Source organism: Sus scrofa, chromosome 12, assembly GCF_000003025.6.
Source record: "Sus scrofa isolate TJ Tabasco breed Duroc chromosome 12, Sscrofa11.1, whole genome shotgun sequence".
Lineage (NCBI taxonomy): Eukaryota > Metazoa > Chordata > Mammalia > Artiodactyla > Suidae > Sus > Sus scrofa.
In genome coordinates this window covers 52133232-52150449 of record NC_010454.4, presented here as the reverse complement: position 1 = coordinate 52150449, position 17218 = coordinate 52133232, and the positions used below count along the sequence as shown (strand labels likewise).

Sequence of the window (17218 nt, the reverse complement as noted above, 5' to 3'; positions counted from 1 at the left end):
GGAGGGTGGGAGAGCCTCCCCTCACTGTGGGCTTGGGGGGAACACTGATGGGGTGCAAAGAGAGGCTTGAGACAAGGATGGGGGTGGAGTTGGGCGGCCATCAGTAAAGAAGCTGAAGCCAGGAATCATGGTAAGGGGGGCAAGGGTATAGGGCCAGGGTTTGCAGAAAGAAGAGGCAATAATTATAAAAATAAGTTTTAGTCATTAAAAAATATATAGAATTAGTATAAGATCTCCTGTATAAAAGGCAATTTTTACATTATAGCACAAAACACCAAACACACAGAGGAAAGATCTAAGAGAGGGCAGTGGCTGTTATTTGTGTATTGAATACTGACAGATACGTAGAGTGTCCCAACCATGTACCAGTGATTGTTCTAATGTAGTAAATGCACTTGATAGTAACTAAATCACATTATACCCTCACAAGCTTTCATCCTTAGCTCAGGTGTTGATATTTGATGCCACAGGAACATAATGAAGCTGAGGATCTAAAACAGAGAAAGAAATGGAGAGATGAGCTCTGAGAAGTTGGAGGGGCAGGGGAGGGAGCGGAGGTGATAGCTGAACTGGGCAATCAGATTCCAAAACATTAACTATATGACCAGGTACACAGTAGGTGCTCAGTAAAGACTTATGAGTTGAATAAATGGCTCCTCCACTCCTCCACAGCTTCATCTCCCACTAGGCTGCCCCAGCTGCCATCTGTTTTTTTTTTTTTTTGGTTGGTTGGGTTTTTTTGGCCACAGTCGCAGCATGCAGAAGTTCCCAGGCCAGGAACTGAACCCACGCCATGGTGGTAACAACGCCAAATCCTTTAACTGCTAGGCCACCAAGGAGCACCCCCAGCTGCCCTCCTGATGTTGCTCTAAGCACAGCCTGGCTCTGAAGGCCAAGCACTGGTCCCTGAGGCTATGGTGGCTTCCCTCCCTCCCCATCCGCGGTCTGGCTGACTCTTCCCTCCCTGGCCTTTCATCCACGGTGCAGACACCCTCCATGTTTGTCTGCCTGGAGCTACCAAGGACAGGATCCTTGCCAGGAGGGCTCTGGGTCCCTGGAGGAGGGATGAGAGGCCCAGTTTACCTGGAGGGTACTGACGTGACTGCTCCTGCCTCTTCTTGCACATCACGTAAAGTAGGACTCCGGTGAGAAGGAAAATGATGACCAAGAGGGACAGCACTGGCACCAGGGCTGATGTTCCCGCTGTAGCACCCACATTTTTTCCTAGCTGCTCCTGGTTCTCCCTGGCCTCAGACTTAGCCCCCAGACTGTGGCCCACAGTGGATGTGTCGGTTTCACTGGTGGGGATGAGCTTTTTGGCCAAGGATGGCATGCCTTCTGGAAGCGTGGGCTTCTGGGTCGGCTGCAGGGTAGATGGCAGATTCGTCTGGGCAGGGGTGCTACTGTCTGGAGGTGCCCTTTCTGGGAGTTCAGGAACCCGGGTGTTCTGAGGAGCTAAATGCTGCTGGTGGGCCACCGTTCTGGCATGAGCACGTCCACATTCTGTAGAGGCAAGAAGCAAGGAATCAAGACGATGAGGAGACAAGGTGTAGAAGTAGGTAGGAGGGAGGGGAGCGGGTCAAGGGGACCATCAAGGGAACAGGTAAAGGCCAGAAAAGGAAGGCAGGGGCAGAGGGAGAACAGGGAGAAGGAAGTAAGCAAACCACAATGTGGAACCACTGGGGCGAGTGTGCATTCTGAACCGGGAAGTCAGGAGATCTGAGCTGGAACCCAGGCTCTGCTACAAGGTAGCTGTGGCTCTGCCCCTTGTCTCTGAACCTGTCTGGGATTCATTTCTTTCAGCTGTAAAGTAAGGATCATTTTAGTACCAAGGGCCAGAGTAGCCAGGAAGAGTAAAGGAAATAATGAGTCTACACAGCCAAAAGGCAGTATGGGGACCACCAACACTACAGAAGACAGCTTTAGCTGGGACCTGGAAGTACCTTTTGTGTTTTTTTTTGTTTTGTTTTGTTTTGTTTTGGTCTTTTTAGGGCCACACCATGGCACATGGAGGTTCGCAGGCTAGGGGTCAAATCAGAGCTGCAGCTGACAGCCTACACCACAGCCACAGCAACACCCGATCCAAGCCTCATCTATGATCTACACCGCAGCTCACAGCAATGCCAAATCCTTAACCCCCTGAGCGAGGCCAAGGATCAGTTCTGCCTCCTCATGGATACTAGTCCGGTTCGTTACCACTGAGCCACAATGGGAACTCCATGGAAGGACATGTTGTGTTTTACTGCTTGTGTATTTATTTTAGGAGAAAAATACAACCAACATATGAAATTTGTGACTTCACAAATGCTTTTGCTTAGGACAAGCTGACATTAAGTTTTTCAAAAGTGGCTGTGCAGGAGTTCTCCTGTAGCACGGCAGATTAAGGATCTGGCATTGTCACTGCTGTGGCTCAGGCTGCTGTTGTGGCATGGGTTTGATCCCTGGCTTCAGAACTTCTATGTGTCATGGGCACAGCCAAAAAAAAAAAAAAAAAAAAAGTGGCTGTGTACACCTAAGATTTACTCATTTCATTGCAATTTTTACCTCAAAAGAAAAAAAAAGGAGCAACAAAATATAAAACACTCTTAATAATATACATGACAAAATGTCACAGAATAAAGTGTAGTCAAGCCTGCAACTTGCTTGGTAATGCCCAAAATATAGTAGCTGGACTGATGAGGGATGGAGGGGGACAGACAGATGGGTGTGCAATAAAGCAAATAGAGTTAAAATGCCATGAACTTAAATGCCATAAAATATATTTGCTTTGGAGTTGCCACTGTAGCTCAGTGGTAACGAACTCAACTAGTATACATGAGGACTCGTTCGATCCTGGCCCTCTCAGTGGGTTAAGATTCGGGCATTGCGGGAGTTCCCGTCGTGGCACAGTGGTTAACGAATCTGACTAGGAACATCCCTGCCCTTGCTCAGTGGGTTAACGATCCGGCGTTACCGTGAGCTGTGGTGTAGGTTGCAGACACGGCTCGGATCCAGCATTGCTGTGGCTCTGGCGTAGGCCAGTGGCTACAGCTCCGATTCGACCCCTAGCCTGGGAACCTCCATATGCCGTGGGAGCGGCCCAAAGAAATAGCAAAAAGACAAAAAGACAAAAAAAAAAAAAAAAAAAAAAGATTCGGGCATTGCGGTGGCTGTGGTGTAGGCTGGCAGCTGTAGCTCCCATTCCACCCCTAGCCTGGGAACCTCCATATCCCGCGAGTGCGGCCCTAAAAAGCAAAAAAAAAAAGAAGAAGAAGAAGAAGAAGAAGCAAGTACACAGAATAGGAATGTGAGGTGACTAAGGGCTGAGGCAAAAAAAAAAAAAAAAAAAAAAGTGCATTCCAGCTTGCTGACCCCTGGTGGAGGGCAGGGGACTCACCTCCGCGATCAAAGCAGCCCATCAGTTTCAGCACCCACTGGTCACTGCTGCCTCCACATACACTCCCACGGGGTAGCTGGAACCTGCGAGGAAGGACTCAGTCTCAGCGGTCTCCCCTCTCCACCTCCTACCCCTTTCCCAGCTCTTTCCTCGTTCCAAAGAAGTGAGGTCATTGCCAAGATTCGGCAGTTTCTGCTGGGACTCGGACATTCCAGGTGGGAATTCAGGGAAACGAAGGTGTGGAGAATTAGGGCAAAGATAACCCCGAGAGAGGGCCAGAGCTCCTCCCAGAAGGAGTTCGAGTTTGACCACAGAGGGTCCTGGAGACCCCGGGAGGCACTGCCCTTCCCGCCGGGGGTGAGATTACCTGACGTAGGAAGTACAGTGTTGATAGTGGTTCAGGTATTTCCGGAGATGTCTCATGTCGTGATCGGTCGGAGGGGAGTGGGAAGAAATCCTTCTATTGCAAGGACAACTTCCAGCCATGCTGCCTTCGTTGCCATTGCCTGAGTGGGAACGAGGCGGTCAGCACAGGTTGGACTCAGCCTCCAACCCAGAGCCCCAGTGCAGCCTCTCGCCTAGACCTCAGGATCTGCCCCCAGGTTCAACCCACACACCACACTCCGCAAGTACGTCCGCAATCACACCTGGACCCAGGTGTTCCCCAGCCTGTTCCCCAACCCCAAGCAGCTGGTCCTTGGGGACCCTGGCTCCCCGCTTCTTCAACCCAACCCCGTGGACCCAGTGCTCCCCACCCCTTTCCCGGGATTTGGGGATCTGGGCACCAGCCGGGGCCTCCCCGAACCTGGTGGAGTCAGCCACGCTAGAAAGAGTGCGAGCAAGAAGAACCAGAGTTCCCAGAGCGGCATCTTCTCCCGGCGGCCTCGCCCGGGCTGACACCCAGACGAGCTCGGGAGCCTGGCGTCCAGCTGCTTTCTCAGGAGCTTTCGTTTCCTTCTCCCGCTCCGCCTGACCATCGGCGAAGGCGGCGCGCGAAACGGCCGCGCCTCCCTCCCGGCGCCCTCACCGGCGCCCCCGGGGCCTCGAACGGACAGTACCGTCGAAGTCGCGTGATCGCCAGCCTGGGCGGCGGGGAAACTCCGGGAGGCGGAGCTCGTCCGCCCGCGCCCCCGCGCCCCCGCGCCCCCGCGCCCCGCCCCCGCGCCCCCGCGCCCCCGCGCCCCCGCGCCCCCGCGCCCCCGCGCCCCCGCGCCCCCGCGCCCCCGCGCCCAGCCCAGTCTCGTCGAGGGGCAGCCAGGAATGCACGAAGGCGAAAGAAAGCGAAAGAAAAGCCCAGGCTGCCCGGCCAGTGCCCGCTGGGCTGATCCGGTTCGGTCCCGGAATGCCAGCCCCGCCAGCCCGCCCTCCCCGCGATGAGAGGCTCTCACTTTCCCAGCCCGGGTCTGGGTGCGCCGGGATCCAATCACACCGCCGGCGTGATGGCAGCAGGCCAGTCCGCGCGCCCAGTCCCTTAAGACACATTGGGGGCGGCCTCCGAGCCGCGAGGGTGCAGGGGGCGTGCCACCCGAGGACTGGGCTGGGGGCTCGGGCGCCCTGACGTCACGCCCCAACCCGAGGTATTTACCTTCGAAAAGAGGTGGCGGCTGCAGGTACCGGAGTAGTGGAGCGGCCGGGAGGGGCTACGTGTACCGGGGCGCACCGCCAAACCGCTCCAAGTCGAAGGGAAGCCCGGGCTCCTGCTCCCTCCTCCCAAACCCATCGACGGATCCAAAATTCTTCCCTCACCAAAGCCTTTGCCATAGGATTGGCCTTCCCTTCCCTCTAGCCTCATCTCAAACCCTACCTTTGAGGATTTGAGCCTCAAATACCATCTCCCTCCTGACGACTCAGCCTTAACCCTCATCACCCGCTTTCACGTCTGGCCCCCATTTTCATCCTGAACTCCCATCCTCAGCCCTGAAAACTCCATTCTCCATCCCAACACTCACCCACAGATTCCACCGCAAGGGACCCTTAAACCCACACCCTCCCCCCTGTTGAGACCCAGCCCCAAACTCTCCCCCATACCTCTCCCTCACCATATATCCATTCCTCTGCTCAGCCTGGGCCCAGGTCCTGTGCCCCTGAAGACATGGAGTTTGTGTCTGGATACCGTGATGAGTTCCTTGATTTCGCTGCCCTTCTCTTTGGCTGGTTCCACAAGTTCATGGCGGAGCGTGGGGCTGTGGGGACCAGCCCCGAGGGCCGCTGGCAGCAGCTGGAGGCTCAGATCAGAAGGCTGCCCCAGGACCCTGCCCTTTGGGTGCTCCACGTCTTACCCAACCGCAGTGTGGGCATCAGCCTGGGGCAAGGGGCAGAGCCGGCCCAGGATCAGGCTTGGGGGCTGCCCGGCTCCTGGGAGACGAGCCCCCACTCCACCTGCGAGACCTAAGCCCCTATGTCAGTTTTGTCAGCCTGGAGGAAGGGGAGGAAGGGGAGGAGGAGGAGGAAGAGAACGGAGAGGAGGAGGGTGCAGGTACCAAGAAGGTAGAAACAGAGGAGGCTGGGGAGGCAGCCCCTCCCAGCAGGCAGTCCCCGCAGGAAGCACACCCTCCAGGGGAGCCGGAGGAGGCCAAGCAGGAGGCAGGAGGTGGCGAGGACGGCTGCCAAGAGGACAGGGCAAAGGACGAACCTGAGAGGAGGAAGGGACGGAGAAGTGGTAAGACTCCAGGGGTGGCCCTACCCTGCTCCCTGCCCAGGCCTACCCCCCTTCTGAGCCCTCCTGTGCCCCTCAGAATCCAGCTAGGAGTCACCAACGGGTGGCCCTCAGGCCAGTCTGGCCTGAAAAGGTGTTTCCATTGATCCACAATGATTTTTTGTCTTTTAATTTGGGCTACTATGTAAACATCAAAAGAAAAAAAAGCTGCAGAAGTTTATCTATAGTTAGTTACACAGTCTCGAGACAAATTTAAGGTTCCATCAGCAGGACCACGATTCCCCGGCAGCAAATGCTGGTGCTGCGCAGCATCTGTCCCCTTCCGATGAAGCATGCCCTCTCCTCCTAGTCCCCTCCCTCAGGGTGCCTGGCCCTGACCGTCTCTGCTGCCACCCGCCCCTGGCTCTTCCCTTCTTCCCCAGAGGCTGCCCCCCTGCACCTTTCCTGCCTCCTACTGGTGACAGATGAACACGGCACCATCTTAGGCATTGACCTGCTAATGGATGGAGCCCAGGGGACTGCAGGCAGGGGCTCAGGGACTGAGAACCTGGCTCCTCGGGCCTATGCTCTCCTCTGCCACAGCATGGCCTGTCCCATGGGCTCTGGAGACCCCCGAAGGCCCCGACAGCTTACCGTGGGAGATGCCCGGCTGCATCGGTACAGATATCTGGTGGAGGGTGGGGAGGGCCTAGGGGCCCGGGCTCCTAAGCTCCCCTGCCTGACTCCATCTCCACTCCCCATCAGAGAGCTGGAGAATCTGGTCCCCAGACTGGGAGTGAAGTTAGCCAAGACCCCAATGAGGACATGGGGTCCCCGGCCAGGCTTCACCTTTGCCTCCCTTCGGGCTCGGACCTGCCACGTTTGTCACAGGCACAGCTTTGAAGTGAAGCTGACACCCTGGTGAGCGGCCTGCAAAGATGGAGTGAGAGGGGAGTTCCCGTTGTGGCACAGGGGTTAACTAATCCGACTAGGAACCATGAGGTTGCGGGTTCCATCCCTGGCCTTGCTCAGTGGGTTAAGGATCTGGTGTTGCTGTGAGCTGTGGTGTAGGCTGCAGACACGGCTCGGCTCCCGCGTTGCTGTGGCTCTGGCGTAGGCCGGTGGCTACGGCTCCGATTCGACCCTGGAAATCTCCATATGCCGCGGAAGCAGCCCTAGAAAAGGCAAAAAGACAAAAAAAAAAAAAAAAGATGGAGTGAGTGGGAGGAAGACCCCAACAGTCAGGCAAACAGAGAGGAAGCAGGCTGCTGGTGGGTGACCCTGAGGAAGACAGAGCTAGGGACAGGGAAGCACAGTGATGAAAAAAAAAAAAAAACACCCCAGGGAGTTCCCGCTGTGGTGCAAGGGGTTCGGGGGCGTCCCTGAAGCGCTGAGGCGCAGGTTCCATTCCCAGCTCGGCACAGTGGGTTAAGGATCCAGCATTGCTACAGCTGGCTGGGGAGCTCCATATGCTGCAGGATGGCCAACAAAGAAACAAACAAAAACCCAAGCTATTATAGGCGCAGAGAGTATGAACAGACTGAGTGACATACAGACAGCTGCAGGACAGATGGATGGCAGACAGGGGACCTGCTAGGACTAATATTGGGTGTCCACTGCCCCCTGTGACCCCAGCCCCCAGTGTGGTGCTGTCTTATACTGTGGAGAGGCTTGTCTCCGGGCGGATTGGAAGCGATGCCCAGATGATGTGAGCCATCAATTTTGGTGCCCAAGGCTTGCAGCCTTCATGGAGCGGGCTGGAGAACTGGCAGCTCTACCTTTTACCTACACTGCAGGTACCATAAGGAGGTCAGAATGGGCGGGGGGAAGTGGGACCAGGTCTTTGGACCTGGGGCCTTGGGTTTGAAAGCTAGGCTTGAAGGCCAAGTGCCGGGGGGCTGGAGTATAGATCCCAGCTAGGCACTGGTTATTTGGGGCTGGGGGCTAGACACCTGGGGCTAGAGACAGCAACTCTGGAGCTGAAGCCCGAGTGCCCATGGTCCCTGAGAAAGCTTCGGGAATTCAGGAGTGGGGATTCAAATACTTGTTTCCCTGCTCTACCACTAACTGATGACTTTAAATCCCTTAATGGCTTAGAACCTCAGTTTCCTCATCTGTAAAATGGGGAGATGTTAAACAAATGTTAAAATCCATGGAATTGTTTTAAGGATTCTGTGGGCTCCATGCCTGCTACACTGGAGATACTCAGAAATGTTAGTTCTCTTCCTGCCCAGAACCAGGCTCAGACCTAGGGTCCTGGGGAGCAACTGGGGAGAGTTCAAGTCTGGAATCCTGGCCACTGTGCTCTCATCCCTTCCCCACGTCCTTCTCCAGAGGTGACCAGTGAAACCTTTAACAAGGAGGCCTTCCTGGCCTCCCGGGGCCTCACTCGTGGCTACTGGACCCAACTCAGCATGCTGATTCTAGGCCCTGGCACCCCCAGACAGCCCCGTGGCACCACGCCATCCCTCAGCCTTCTTCTCAGCGGTGCGTGGGGCCCCTCTGTCTACAGGGAAGGATGGGAGCCCACAAAGGTGTCGGGGCCTAGAAAACCCCGCCGCAGACACACCCAACTCCACCCACCGTCAGCACCGGGCACTTTGGGCCTTTCCCCAACCCTCAAAAAAGTCACCCTGGCCCACTGCATGCAGAAGCCCCATCCCGAGGCAGCTTCCCATTCCTCCTGCTGCCAATCCAGGCCCTCTGGCTCTCAGGGAACACAGTTCCTTTGGAAGAAGGAGAGGCCGAGTGGGGAGCTCCCTGAGGCCAGGCTCATCTTCTTTAATTCTCTCAGGAGATCCCTACCAGCTTCTGCAGGGGGATGGGCCTGCCCTGATGCCTCCTGTGCCCCTAGATCCACCCAGGAGCCTCTTTGGTGAGCTGGAGGGGCCCTGAGGGAGCCAGGGGTAGGGACAGGGACTGGAAGGCCAGCCATCTGGGTGGCTGAGGAAATAGACTATTGGACTGGAAGGGTTGGGGATCAAGCCTGGGACCAGGTCCCTGGTAACAGACTCTCCCCAGGCTCATGGCAGGCTTACTACACATGGCGGGGCCTCGGCTTGGACTCCCCCATGGCTGTGCTTCTCACCTACCCGCTGACTGTGTACTACGTCATCACCCACTTGGTGCCCCAGTCCTGTAAGGAGGGGGGGCAGGGGGAGCTATGCAGGCCGTGGGGGGAGGGGGCAGGGAGTTGGTAGGGGTCGGTCGGGGTGGGGTGGGAGGGAGACCACATTCTTAGATGGTGAGCTTATCACCCAGTCCCTGAGCTCAACATCCAGAACAAACAGTCACTGAAAATCCATGTGGTGGAGGCCGGGAAGGAGTTTGACCTTGTCATGGTATTTTGGGTAAGTCCCTCCAGGCCTTAAGGTTGGGCATGTGGGGTGTGGAGGTGGGTGCAGGCTGGGACCCAAATCTGTTCTCTCTGTCCCTCAGGAGCTCTTGGTCTTGCTCCCCCACGTGGCTCTGGAGCTGCAGTTTGTGGGTGACGGCCTGCCCCCCGAGAGTGACCAGCAGCATTTTACCCTGCAGAGGGTGAGGGCGGAGGGGGGCCCTGCTCTTCAGCCCTGACGCTCCTGCTGCCCTCTGACCCGGCCCTGGCCTTCCGATCCCTGCCTCCTCTCCCCCATCTTACCTGATGCACCCTCACTTCCACTGGCTTCTGCACCCACTTCTAACTCCCCAGGATGGCCCCGAAGGATCTGTCCGTCCCAGTTCCGGGGTATCAGCACGGCTCAGCTCTGGGATGAGGGAGAAGGGCGGCCGCAGGGACCTGCAGATCAAGGTGTCTTCGCGGCCCTACCACCTGCTGCAGGGGCCCAAACCCGACTTGGTTATCGGTAAGAGCCTGGGGCCGGAGGGTGGGGAAGATGGGAGAAGGGGGCCATGGGAGCCAGCTTCTCCCTGCTCCCCCTCTGTCCGCAGGATTTAACTCCGGCTTTGGTCTAAAGGACACTTGGCTGAGCTCGCTGCCCCGGTTGCAGGTGGGGGATGGGACCAAAGTCTCTTCTAAAAAATTCTCTTCTTCCCCATCATCCGCTCCACAGACCTGGGGCGAGCCCATGGGTCCTCCTGCCCCTCTACGTATCTGCCTCGTGCCTCTCCCAGTCTGTCTGGGTCCGCAGTTGTCAACCCGGGCTGCCGTCCTTGGTGCTTGGGAGATTTGAGGGGGTGGGGGCCTTTCCGAGAGTGTGAGGCCTCGCCCCCCCCCCCCGCCCCAGTCCCTCCGAGTGCCGGCCTTCTTCACCGAGAGCAGCGAGTACGGCTGTGTGATGGACGACCAGACCATGGCGGTGGCTACAGGCGGGGGTACCAGCCCTCCGCAGCCCAACCCTTTCCGCTCTCCCTTTCGCCTCAGAGCAGCCGACAACTGCATGCCCTGGTGAGGCCTTCTCACTCCCTGGCTCTGCGTCTTAAAAGGCCCCCCTCTGCCTGGTTGTCTGGGACCCTCCTGGCTCCAGCCCCACCCCTGTGCCTTCTCGGCTCGCACTCCCAGCCAGCGCACTGGCGGGCCTCGACAACGCCCCTACACCTCTCTTTAGAGCCGGCTCACACAATCTCTCCTCGCCCACCCGTTTAAAAGGGCCCTGCCACCCACCCTCGGGCGGGTGGAGCCCGCAGTCTCGTCCCACCACCCCTGGAACTCCCAGGGGGCCACGCCCCCCGCCCCTCGGGAAACCCCGCCCATGGCCCCGCCCCTGAAGGCGCCACGCCCCCCCGCCCCCCGCCAGGTACTGCAACGCCTTCATCTTCCACCTGGTCTACAAGCCTCCGCAGGGCGGCGGCACCCGCTCGGCGCCGGTACCGGCGCCCCCCGCCCCGACTCCGGCTGCTCCTCCCGCCCCCGCCCGAAGGCGCCGGGGAGAAAAGAAACCTGGGCGGGGGTCCCGCCGGCGGCGGTGAGGGCTGAGAGGTAGCAGTGCACCGCCTCCCCCTACACGCCTCAGAGAGGAACACGAAACATGCGAGACCGAGGGGGGAGGCCGGTTGGCGGAACACGAAAAGGTGAATAAAATTACCTGTTTGAAACCATCGAGTCAAACGCTCATAATTAGGTCCTTAAAAGGGGAGAGGAGAAGCGAATTGAAGACTGACGTTTTCCTCCAGCTTTTTTCAGTTCCTTGATGGCGGTGCCCTCTCTTACTGGGTATTCTGCTCCTCCTTGGTAATCTTAAACGTCTTCTAATGCGGGTGTTGATAAGTCATTTTCCCAACCAGTAACCCCTCAGGGACTAGATCCAAGGCAAAGAAAGACCTAGAAATAGAAAGTGGCTTCTCAGTGGCCTGGGACTCCCGGGAGGCATATAACCTCCTAGGAGCAGAGGCAAGCCTCAGTTTATTTTATTTTATTATTATTTTTTTTTAAGGGTTGCTCTCATGGTATATGGAGGTTCCCAGGCTAGAGGTCAAATTGGAACTGTAGCTGCCAGCCTATGCCACAGCTCACGGCAACGCCGGATCCTCAACCTACTGAGCGAGGTCAGGAATCGAACCCACAACCTCATGGTTCCTAGTCGGATTCGTTTCCACTGCGCCACAATGGGAACTCCAAGCCTCGGTTTAGATTCAGTGACAGACCCCAGACACTCAGCTTTCCAAGTTAGAAACCCTTGACCCCACCTTCTCCAGTTCTTCAGTTTGCATAAAGAACCAACGCCGGCTGAGTCAGATGCTGCTGGTCACTGAGACCCCATCAGTCTATGCCCAGTCCCATCGCAAACTCCACTATATCTTGTCTCACATCAGCCAGAGTATCCCTTCTAAAACAGACATTCAAGATATCACTCCCTGGGAGTTCCGTTGTGGCTCAGTGGTAATGAACCGGAGTATCCATGAGGCTGGGGGTTCGATCCCTGGCCTTGCTCAGTGGGTTAAGGATCCGGCGTTGCTGTGAGCTGTAGGTCTGTAGGTCACAGACGTGGCTCGGATCCCGCACTGCTGTGGTGTAGGCCGGCGGCTACAGCTCCGATTGGATCCCTAGCCTGGGAACCTCCATATGCCATGGGTGCTGCCCTAAAAAAAAAAAAAAAAAAAAAAAAAAAAAAAAAATCCCCATAACCGTGGGCTGGGCATAATGACTCTTGGGGGTTTTTTGTTACTGAAACTGGGAATATAATTATGAAGGAGTTGCTTCATTTTTTTTTTTTTCCCTCTTTTTCAGTCGCACCTTTGGCATGTAGAAGTTCCCAGGCCAGGCTTTGACCTATGCCACCACTGTTGCAACACAGGATCCTTAACCCACCGTGCCAGGGATGGAGCCTGAGCCAAAGCTCAGACAGCCCTGGATGTGTGACCCGCTGAGCCACAGGAGGAACTCCCGAGTTGCTTCATCTGGTATATTGGTATCATCAGCTTCCTGAACAAACTTTACTAAAATGGATTGTGAGAGTAACTAATTTAGGGGCAGTAGCTTTGGTAGTAAATGCTGCAGGGTGGAAGAACATGTTTGGCTTGATACAGGAGCCACAGCTCCCTATTAAACAGTCACAGATGGCTGTAAGACATCCCCAACACCCAGGCTATTCCAGGGGCCCACTAAGAGTCACCTCATTAGCATAAGGGGCTTCTTAGGAATAACAAAAGGCTCTCCTCTCACCTCCCTCACTCAGGAAATTCCAGGTGAGTTTTGAGTGTGTGTGTGTGTGCATGTTTGCTTTTTTTCTTTCTTTTTTTTTAGGGCCACACCCACGGCATATGGAGGTTCCCAGGCTAGGGGTCAAATTCGAGCCATAGCTGCCCACCTACGCCACAGCCACGCCAGATCCTTAACCCACTGAGCAAGGCCAGGGATCAAACCTGAAACCTCATGGTTCCTAGTCGGATTCGTTTCCGCTGCGCCTGGAGGGAATTCCTGGTTTTCTTTTTAATAAGCTTTTGAACTAGGAACCTGAGATAAAGACCAAATATATATTTCTTATTATATCACATTATCACACCCCCCAGCATTTTTCCAGTATTTTTTTTAGTTTTGGTGGTGGCCGGGCCTGCAGCATGCAGAACTTCCCAGGCCAGGGATAGCACCCATCCACAGCAGTGACAACCCCAGATCCTTCATCCGTTGAGCCACCAGGGAACCCTACAGAGTGTTTTAAAGCACACCCCAGATATCAGTTATCTCACGTACATGCAACTATAACTATTAAGGGCTTTAAAAAAAAATAAACCATGCCATTATCATACCCAATAACATTAACCATTATTCTTTAATATCACAAAACCCAGTTCATATTCAGATTTATTCAATGATCTCACAAATGGCTTCTACTATTGGTTTGTTACAATCAAGAAATAAATAAGATCCACAAATGGCTTTTGATTTTTATGTCTCGAGGTTTTTGGTTTTTTGTTTTTTGTTTTTTCCTTACAACAGACCTCCTTCCCTTTTTATTTTCATGCCACTGATTCAATGAGAAACTAAGTCATTTGTCCTGTAGAATGTTCCTCATTCTGGATCTGGCTGATTACATCTTCGGGGTGTTTTTAAAATCTCTTCATCTATATTCCTTAGTTCCTGTAAACTGGCAGTTAGCTCTAGATGACAAGGCTCTTATGGTGGCCCCTGCCAACCTCCACTGGCTGATCTCATGCTGCTTCCCGCCCCCTCTCTATCCTCCTAGCCGGAAGCTCTAAATGAAGGCACCAAACTCAGTGTGGAAATTCCCCGTTTTCTTGCACAACTAATTCCTTCTCAGCCTAAAGGTCATTTCTTAGGGAGAGAGGCCTTCTTTGACCCCAAATAAGGGTGGACACCTATGGTTCAGCCCTGTTAGTGCCTTGTCTGTCCCCTACAGCCATAAAAGGGCAGCCTAGGTCCTTCAAAAACTGAGGGGAAATAGAACTTTTCACCACTTCCTTGGCCAGAAAATAACCTCTCCCTAACTTCCTGCCATTTCCTACATAAAAGTATGAAGGCATATTGTTATCTCCAAGTGATAGGATTATTCAGGATTTGTTTATTCATTTAGTTTAGCTGTCCTGCACATTTTTTTTCAGTGACCACTCAGAACTTTTGTAATAAAAATGTTTAACTTCCAAATTGCCCACTTTAATAGTTCACTTACTAAATATTGATGGGGAGTTCCCGTCGTGGCTCAGCGGGAATGAATCCAACTAGTATCCACAAAGACACAGGTCGGGTTCGATCCCTGGCCTTGCTCAGTGGGTTAAGGATCTGGCATTGCTGAAAGCTGTGTGTAGGTCAAAGACACAGCTTGGATCCCACGTTGCTGTGGCTGTGGTATAGGCTGGCCTCTGTAGCTCTGATTCAACTACTAACCTGGGAACTTCCATATGCCACGGGTGTGGCCCTAAAGAGACCAAAAAAAAAAAAAAAAGTGTACTAATAGAGTCATAGAAAAAGGTTTGCTGTGGTCCAGAGGTTTTACCACTGCTGCCAAGGTTCAATCCCCAGTCTGGGAACTGAGATCCTATCCCACATCAAGCTGCTGCACGCTTGCACAAAAACAAAACAGAAGACATTATCAAGGAAGTTTCAATGACCCTTAACCTCAACACTCAGAGATAACACTGTCACGATTTTGCTGTGTTTATAGTTTCTTTCCTCAGAATGTACTTTTTTTTTTTCAAACTTTAGTCACACTGTACACCATGCTAACTAGCTTGCTTTTTTAATAAAACCTGTCATGAACAGCTTTTCATCTCACTAGACAGTCTCTTCTTATGGGTGGCTGTTGATTTGCTTACTTTATGATGTGACATGTTCTAGGGGGACATTTAGGCAGTTTCTAATTTTTTTTTTCTCTTTTTTGGCCACACCTGCAGCATATGGAAGTCCCTAGGTTAGAGGTTGAAACAGAGCTGCAGCTGCCAGCCTACATCGCAGCCACGACAATGAGAGATCCAGGCTGTGTCTGGAGCCACGTCTGTGACCTACCCGACAGGTCGTGGCAAAGCCAGATCTTTAGCTCACTGTGCAAGGCCAGGGATGGAACTGGCATCCTCAGGGATACCAGTAGGGTTCTTAACCCACCAGGGCACAACAGAAACCCCCTGCAGTTGGATTCTTTTCATTTTATTTTATTGTTTTGGTTTTTTAGGGCCTCACCCATGGCTCATGGAGGTTCCCAGGCTAGAGGTCAAATCAGAGCTACAGGCATCGGCCTAAGCCACAGCCACAGCAACACCAGATTTGAGCCACATCTGCGACCTCCACCACAGCTCACAGCAACACTGGATCCTTAACCCATTGAGCAAGGCCAGGGATAGAACCCGAAACCTCATGGTTCCTAGTCGGATTCGTTTTCTGCTGCACCATGATGGGAACTCCCTGCAGTTGGATTCTTAACCTGCTGCACCACAGCAGGAACTCTAGTAATTTTTATATTAGTCACATGTGCAAATAATGACATTGTGGATATATGAAGTTAAATATGTCTTTAAAATTTATTTTATATTTTAAATTTAAATATTATATATGTATGTGTATATATATATATATATTTTTTTTAAAGACAAGGCTGGAGTTCCCATCGTGGTACAGTGGTTAACGAATCCGACTAGGAACAATGGGGTTGCGGGTTCAATCCCTAGCCTTGCTCAGTGGGTTAAGGAGCCGGCATTGCCGTGAGCTGTGGTGTAGGTCGAAGACACGGCTTGGATCCCGCGTTGCTGTGGCCCTGGCGTAGGCCGGTGGCTACAACTCCGATTCGACCCCTAGCCTGGGAACCTCCATATGCCGAAGGAGCAGCCCTAGAAATGCCAAAAAGACAAATAAATAAATAAATAAATGGCTAAATCCAGGCCTCTCACTTACTAGCTTCATGTTCTTCAACAAGTTATCCAACCTCAACACGTCTGTTTTCCCACCTGTAAAATGGGAATAGTAATAGGGTTGTCTTGAGGACGAAGGAAACAAGTGTGTCTAAAAGAGTCCTCAGCACAGTAAGTATTCAAAAGATGCTACATGCTTTTTTTTTTTTGTCTTTTTTTTTTTTTTTTTTTTTTTTTTTAGGGCCACATCCCTGGCACATGGAAGTTCCCAGCCTAGGGGATGAATCAGAGCTACAGCTGCCAACCTACCCCACAGCCACAGCAACGCCAGATCCTTAACCCACCGAGCCAGGCCAGAGCAAGGCCTGAGATCAAACCTGTGTCCCTATGGATACTAATCAGGTTCATTACCGCTGAGCCCCGATGGGGAACTCCCTGTTAATATTATTATTGCAAACTGCCTAAGGGACTAATCCCAAGACAAAGACTACTAACTTCCTACCTGTCACAAAAGAAATACTGTACCACAGATATCCTTTTATTTATCTGTTTGTTTATTTTGGCCGCACCCACAGCATGCGGAAGATCCAGGGCCAGAGATCAAACCCGCGTATATCCTCTTCCTGTGGAAATGCCGAGGTCCACCCTTGCCAAGACCCCCACGGTCACCTTATCCCCGCAGGACACCCGCACATGACTCTGTTCAGCCCCGCTTGGGTTCAGCCTCCTACCTCCTCCCTTCCCCAGCCCAGGTCCTCTCACTGGATCCTCTGGGACTTCAGGTCAACGAGATGCCCCAAATCATCCGTCTCTGCTCTCGGTTGTCCCTTCGCCTTCTTGCTCTCATGGAAACTCGGCCTCTGCAGCCTCTGCTCCCTTGCAGCCCTTCGAAGAGATAAGCTGCTTCTCCCACATTCCACAGACGCAGAGGCGCGGCAGTTTTTGCCTCCAAAAAATTTCTCCTCCCTTCAAAACCCCAACCTCTTTGAAGTACACGCCGACAGCCCATACTGGCCATTACCTCACCTTGTTGCAGTCAACTTCTGCATCCCCCAGCTTCACCAAGGGCTTAAACAACGGGCTTGGGTTTACTTCCCCAGCACTAGCCGTGCCTTCCTTTGCGTAGACTGCGCAGACGAAGACAGCCACCCAGATAATCCCTCCAACTGGCCCAACCTCTCAGCGCCTCACCCTCTTCTCTTCTACCCCCACCTCAGCCACCCCCTCCAAAGGCCACACCCTAGAGCCCTGGCATTGCCAGTAACTGCACCTCTTCCTGATTCCCAGCAACCCACTGCTATCCATCCATCCATCCGGTCCCCTCTCTGACATCCTCAGGTCAACACTCCCTCAGTCTTTTGCTTTTTTTTTTTTTTTTTTTTTTGGCTTTTAAGGGCCACACCCATGGCATATCGAGGTTCCCAGGCTAGGGGTTGAATCGGCCTACATCACAGCCACAGCAACACCAGATCCAA

At 53.6% G+C, this 17218-nt stretch overlaps 2 protein-coding genes and 1 long non-coding RNA gene across 5 annotated transcripts; 1 reads left to right on the top strand and 2 right to left on the bottom strand.

Annotated features, from left to right (window-relative positions):
• On the bottom strand, positions 183–5350 carry CXCL16 (C-X-C motif chemokine ligand 16). 3 transcript variants are annotated; one of them, XM_013981276.2, is made up of 6 exons: positions 4962–5350; positions 4182–4458; positions 3744–3882; positions 3377–3459; positions 1084–1503; positions 183–491 (listed from the first exon to the last, which is right to left on the bottom strand). In XM_013981276.2, exons 1-6 carry the CDS (start codon positions 5238–5240, stop codon positions 445–447), a joined length of 1245 nt encoding a protein of 414 aa, XP_013836730.1. In that variant the 5' UTR covers positions 5241–5350; the 3' UTR covers positions 183–444. The 3 variants fall into 3 exon arrangements, with proteins under 3 accessions (XP_013836730.1, XP_005669231.2, NP_998976.1); XM_005669174.3 differs by lacking the exon at positions 4962–5350 and adding an exon at positions 4765–4865; NM_213811.1 differs by lacking the exon at positions 4962–5350 and having other exon boundaries at positions 430–491; positions 4182–4257.
• On the top strand, positions 5437–11038 carry ZMYND15 (zinc finger MYND-type containing 15). The gene is given in 14 exon segments (XM_003131915.4): positions 5437–5697; positions 5700–6035; positions 6455–6689; positions 6777–6932; positions 7647–7807; positions 8346–8498; positions 8806–8886; positions 9033–9149; positions 9273–9361; positions 9450–9548; positions 9700–9853; positions 9939–9997; positions 10235–10395; positions 10745–11038. Coding segments are annotated over 14 exon segments (2202 nt in total). The 5' UTR covers positions 5437–5468; the 3' UTR covers positions 10917–11038.
• LOC106505509 lies at positions 9219–16938 on the bottom strand. Its single transcript, XR_002337350.1, has 4 exons — positions 16770–16938; positions 11033–11268; positions 9649–9861; positions 9219–9539 (listed from the first exon to the last, which is right to left on the bottom strand). It is a non-coding gene; the product is annotated as an uncharacterized LOC106505509 (long non-coding RNA).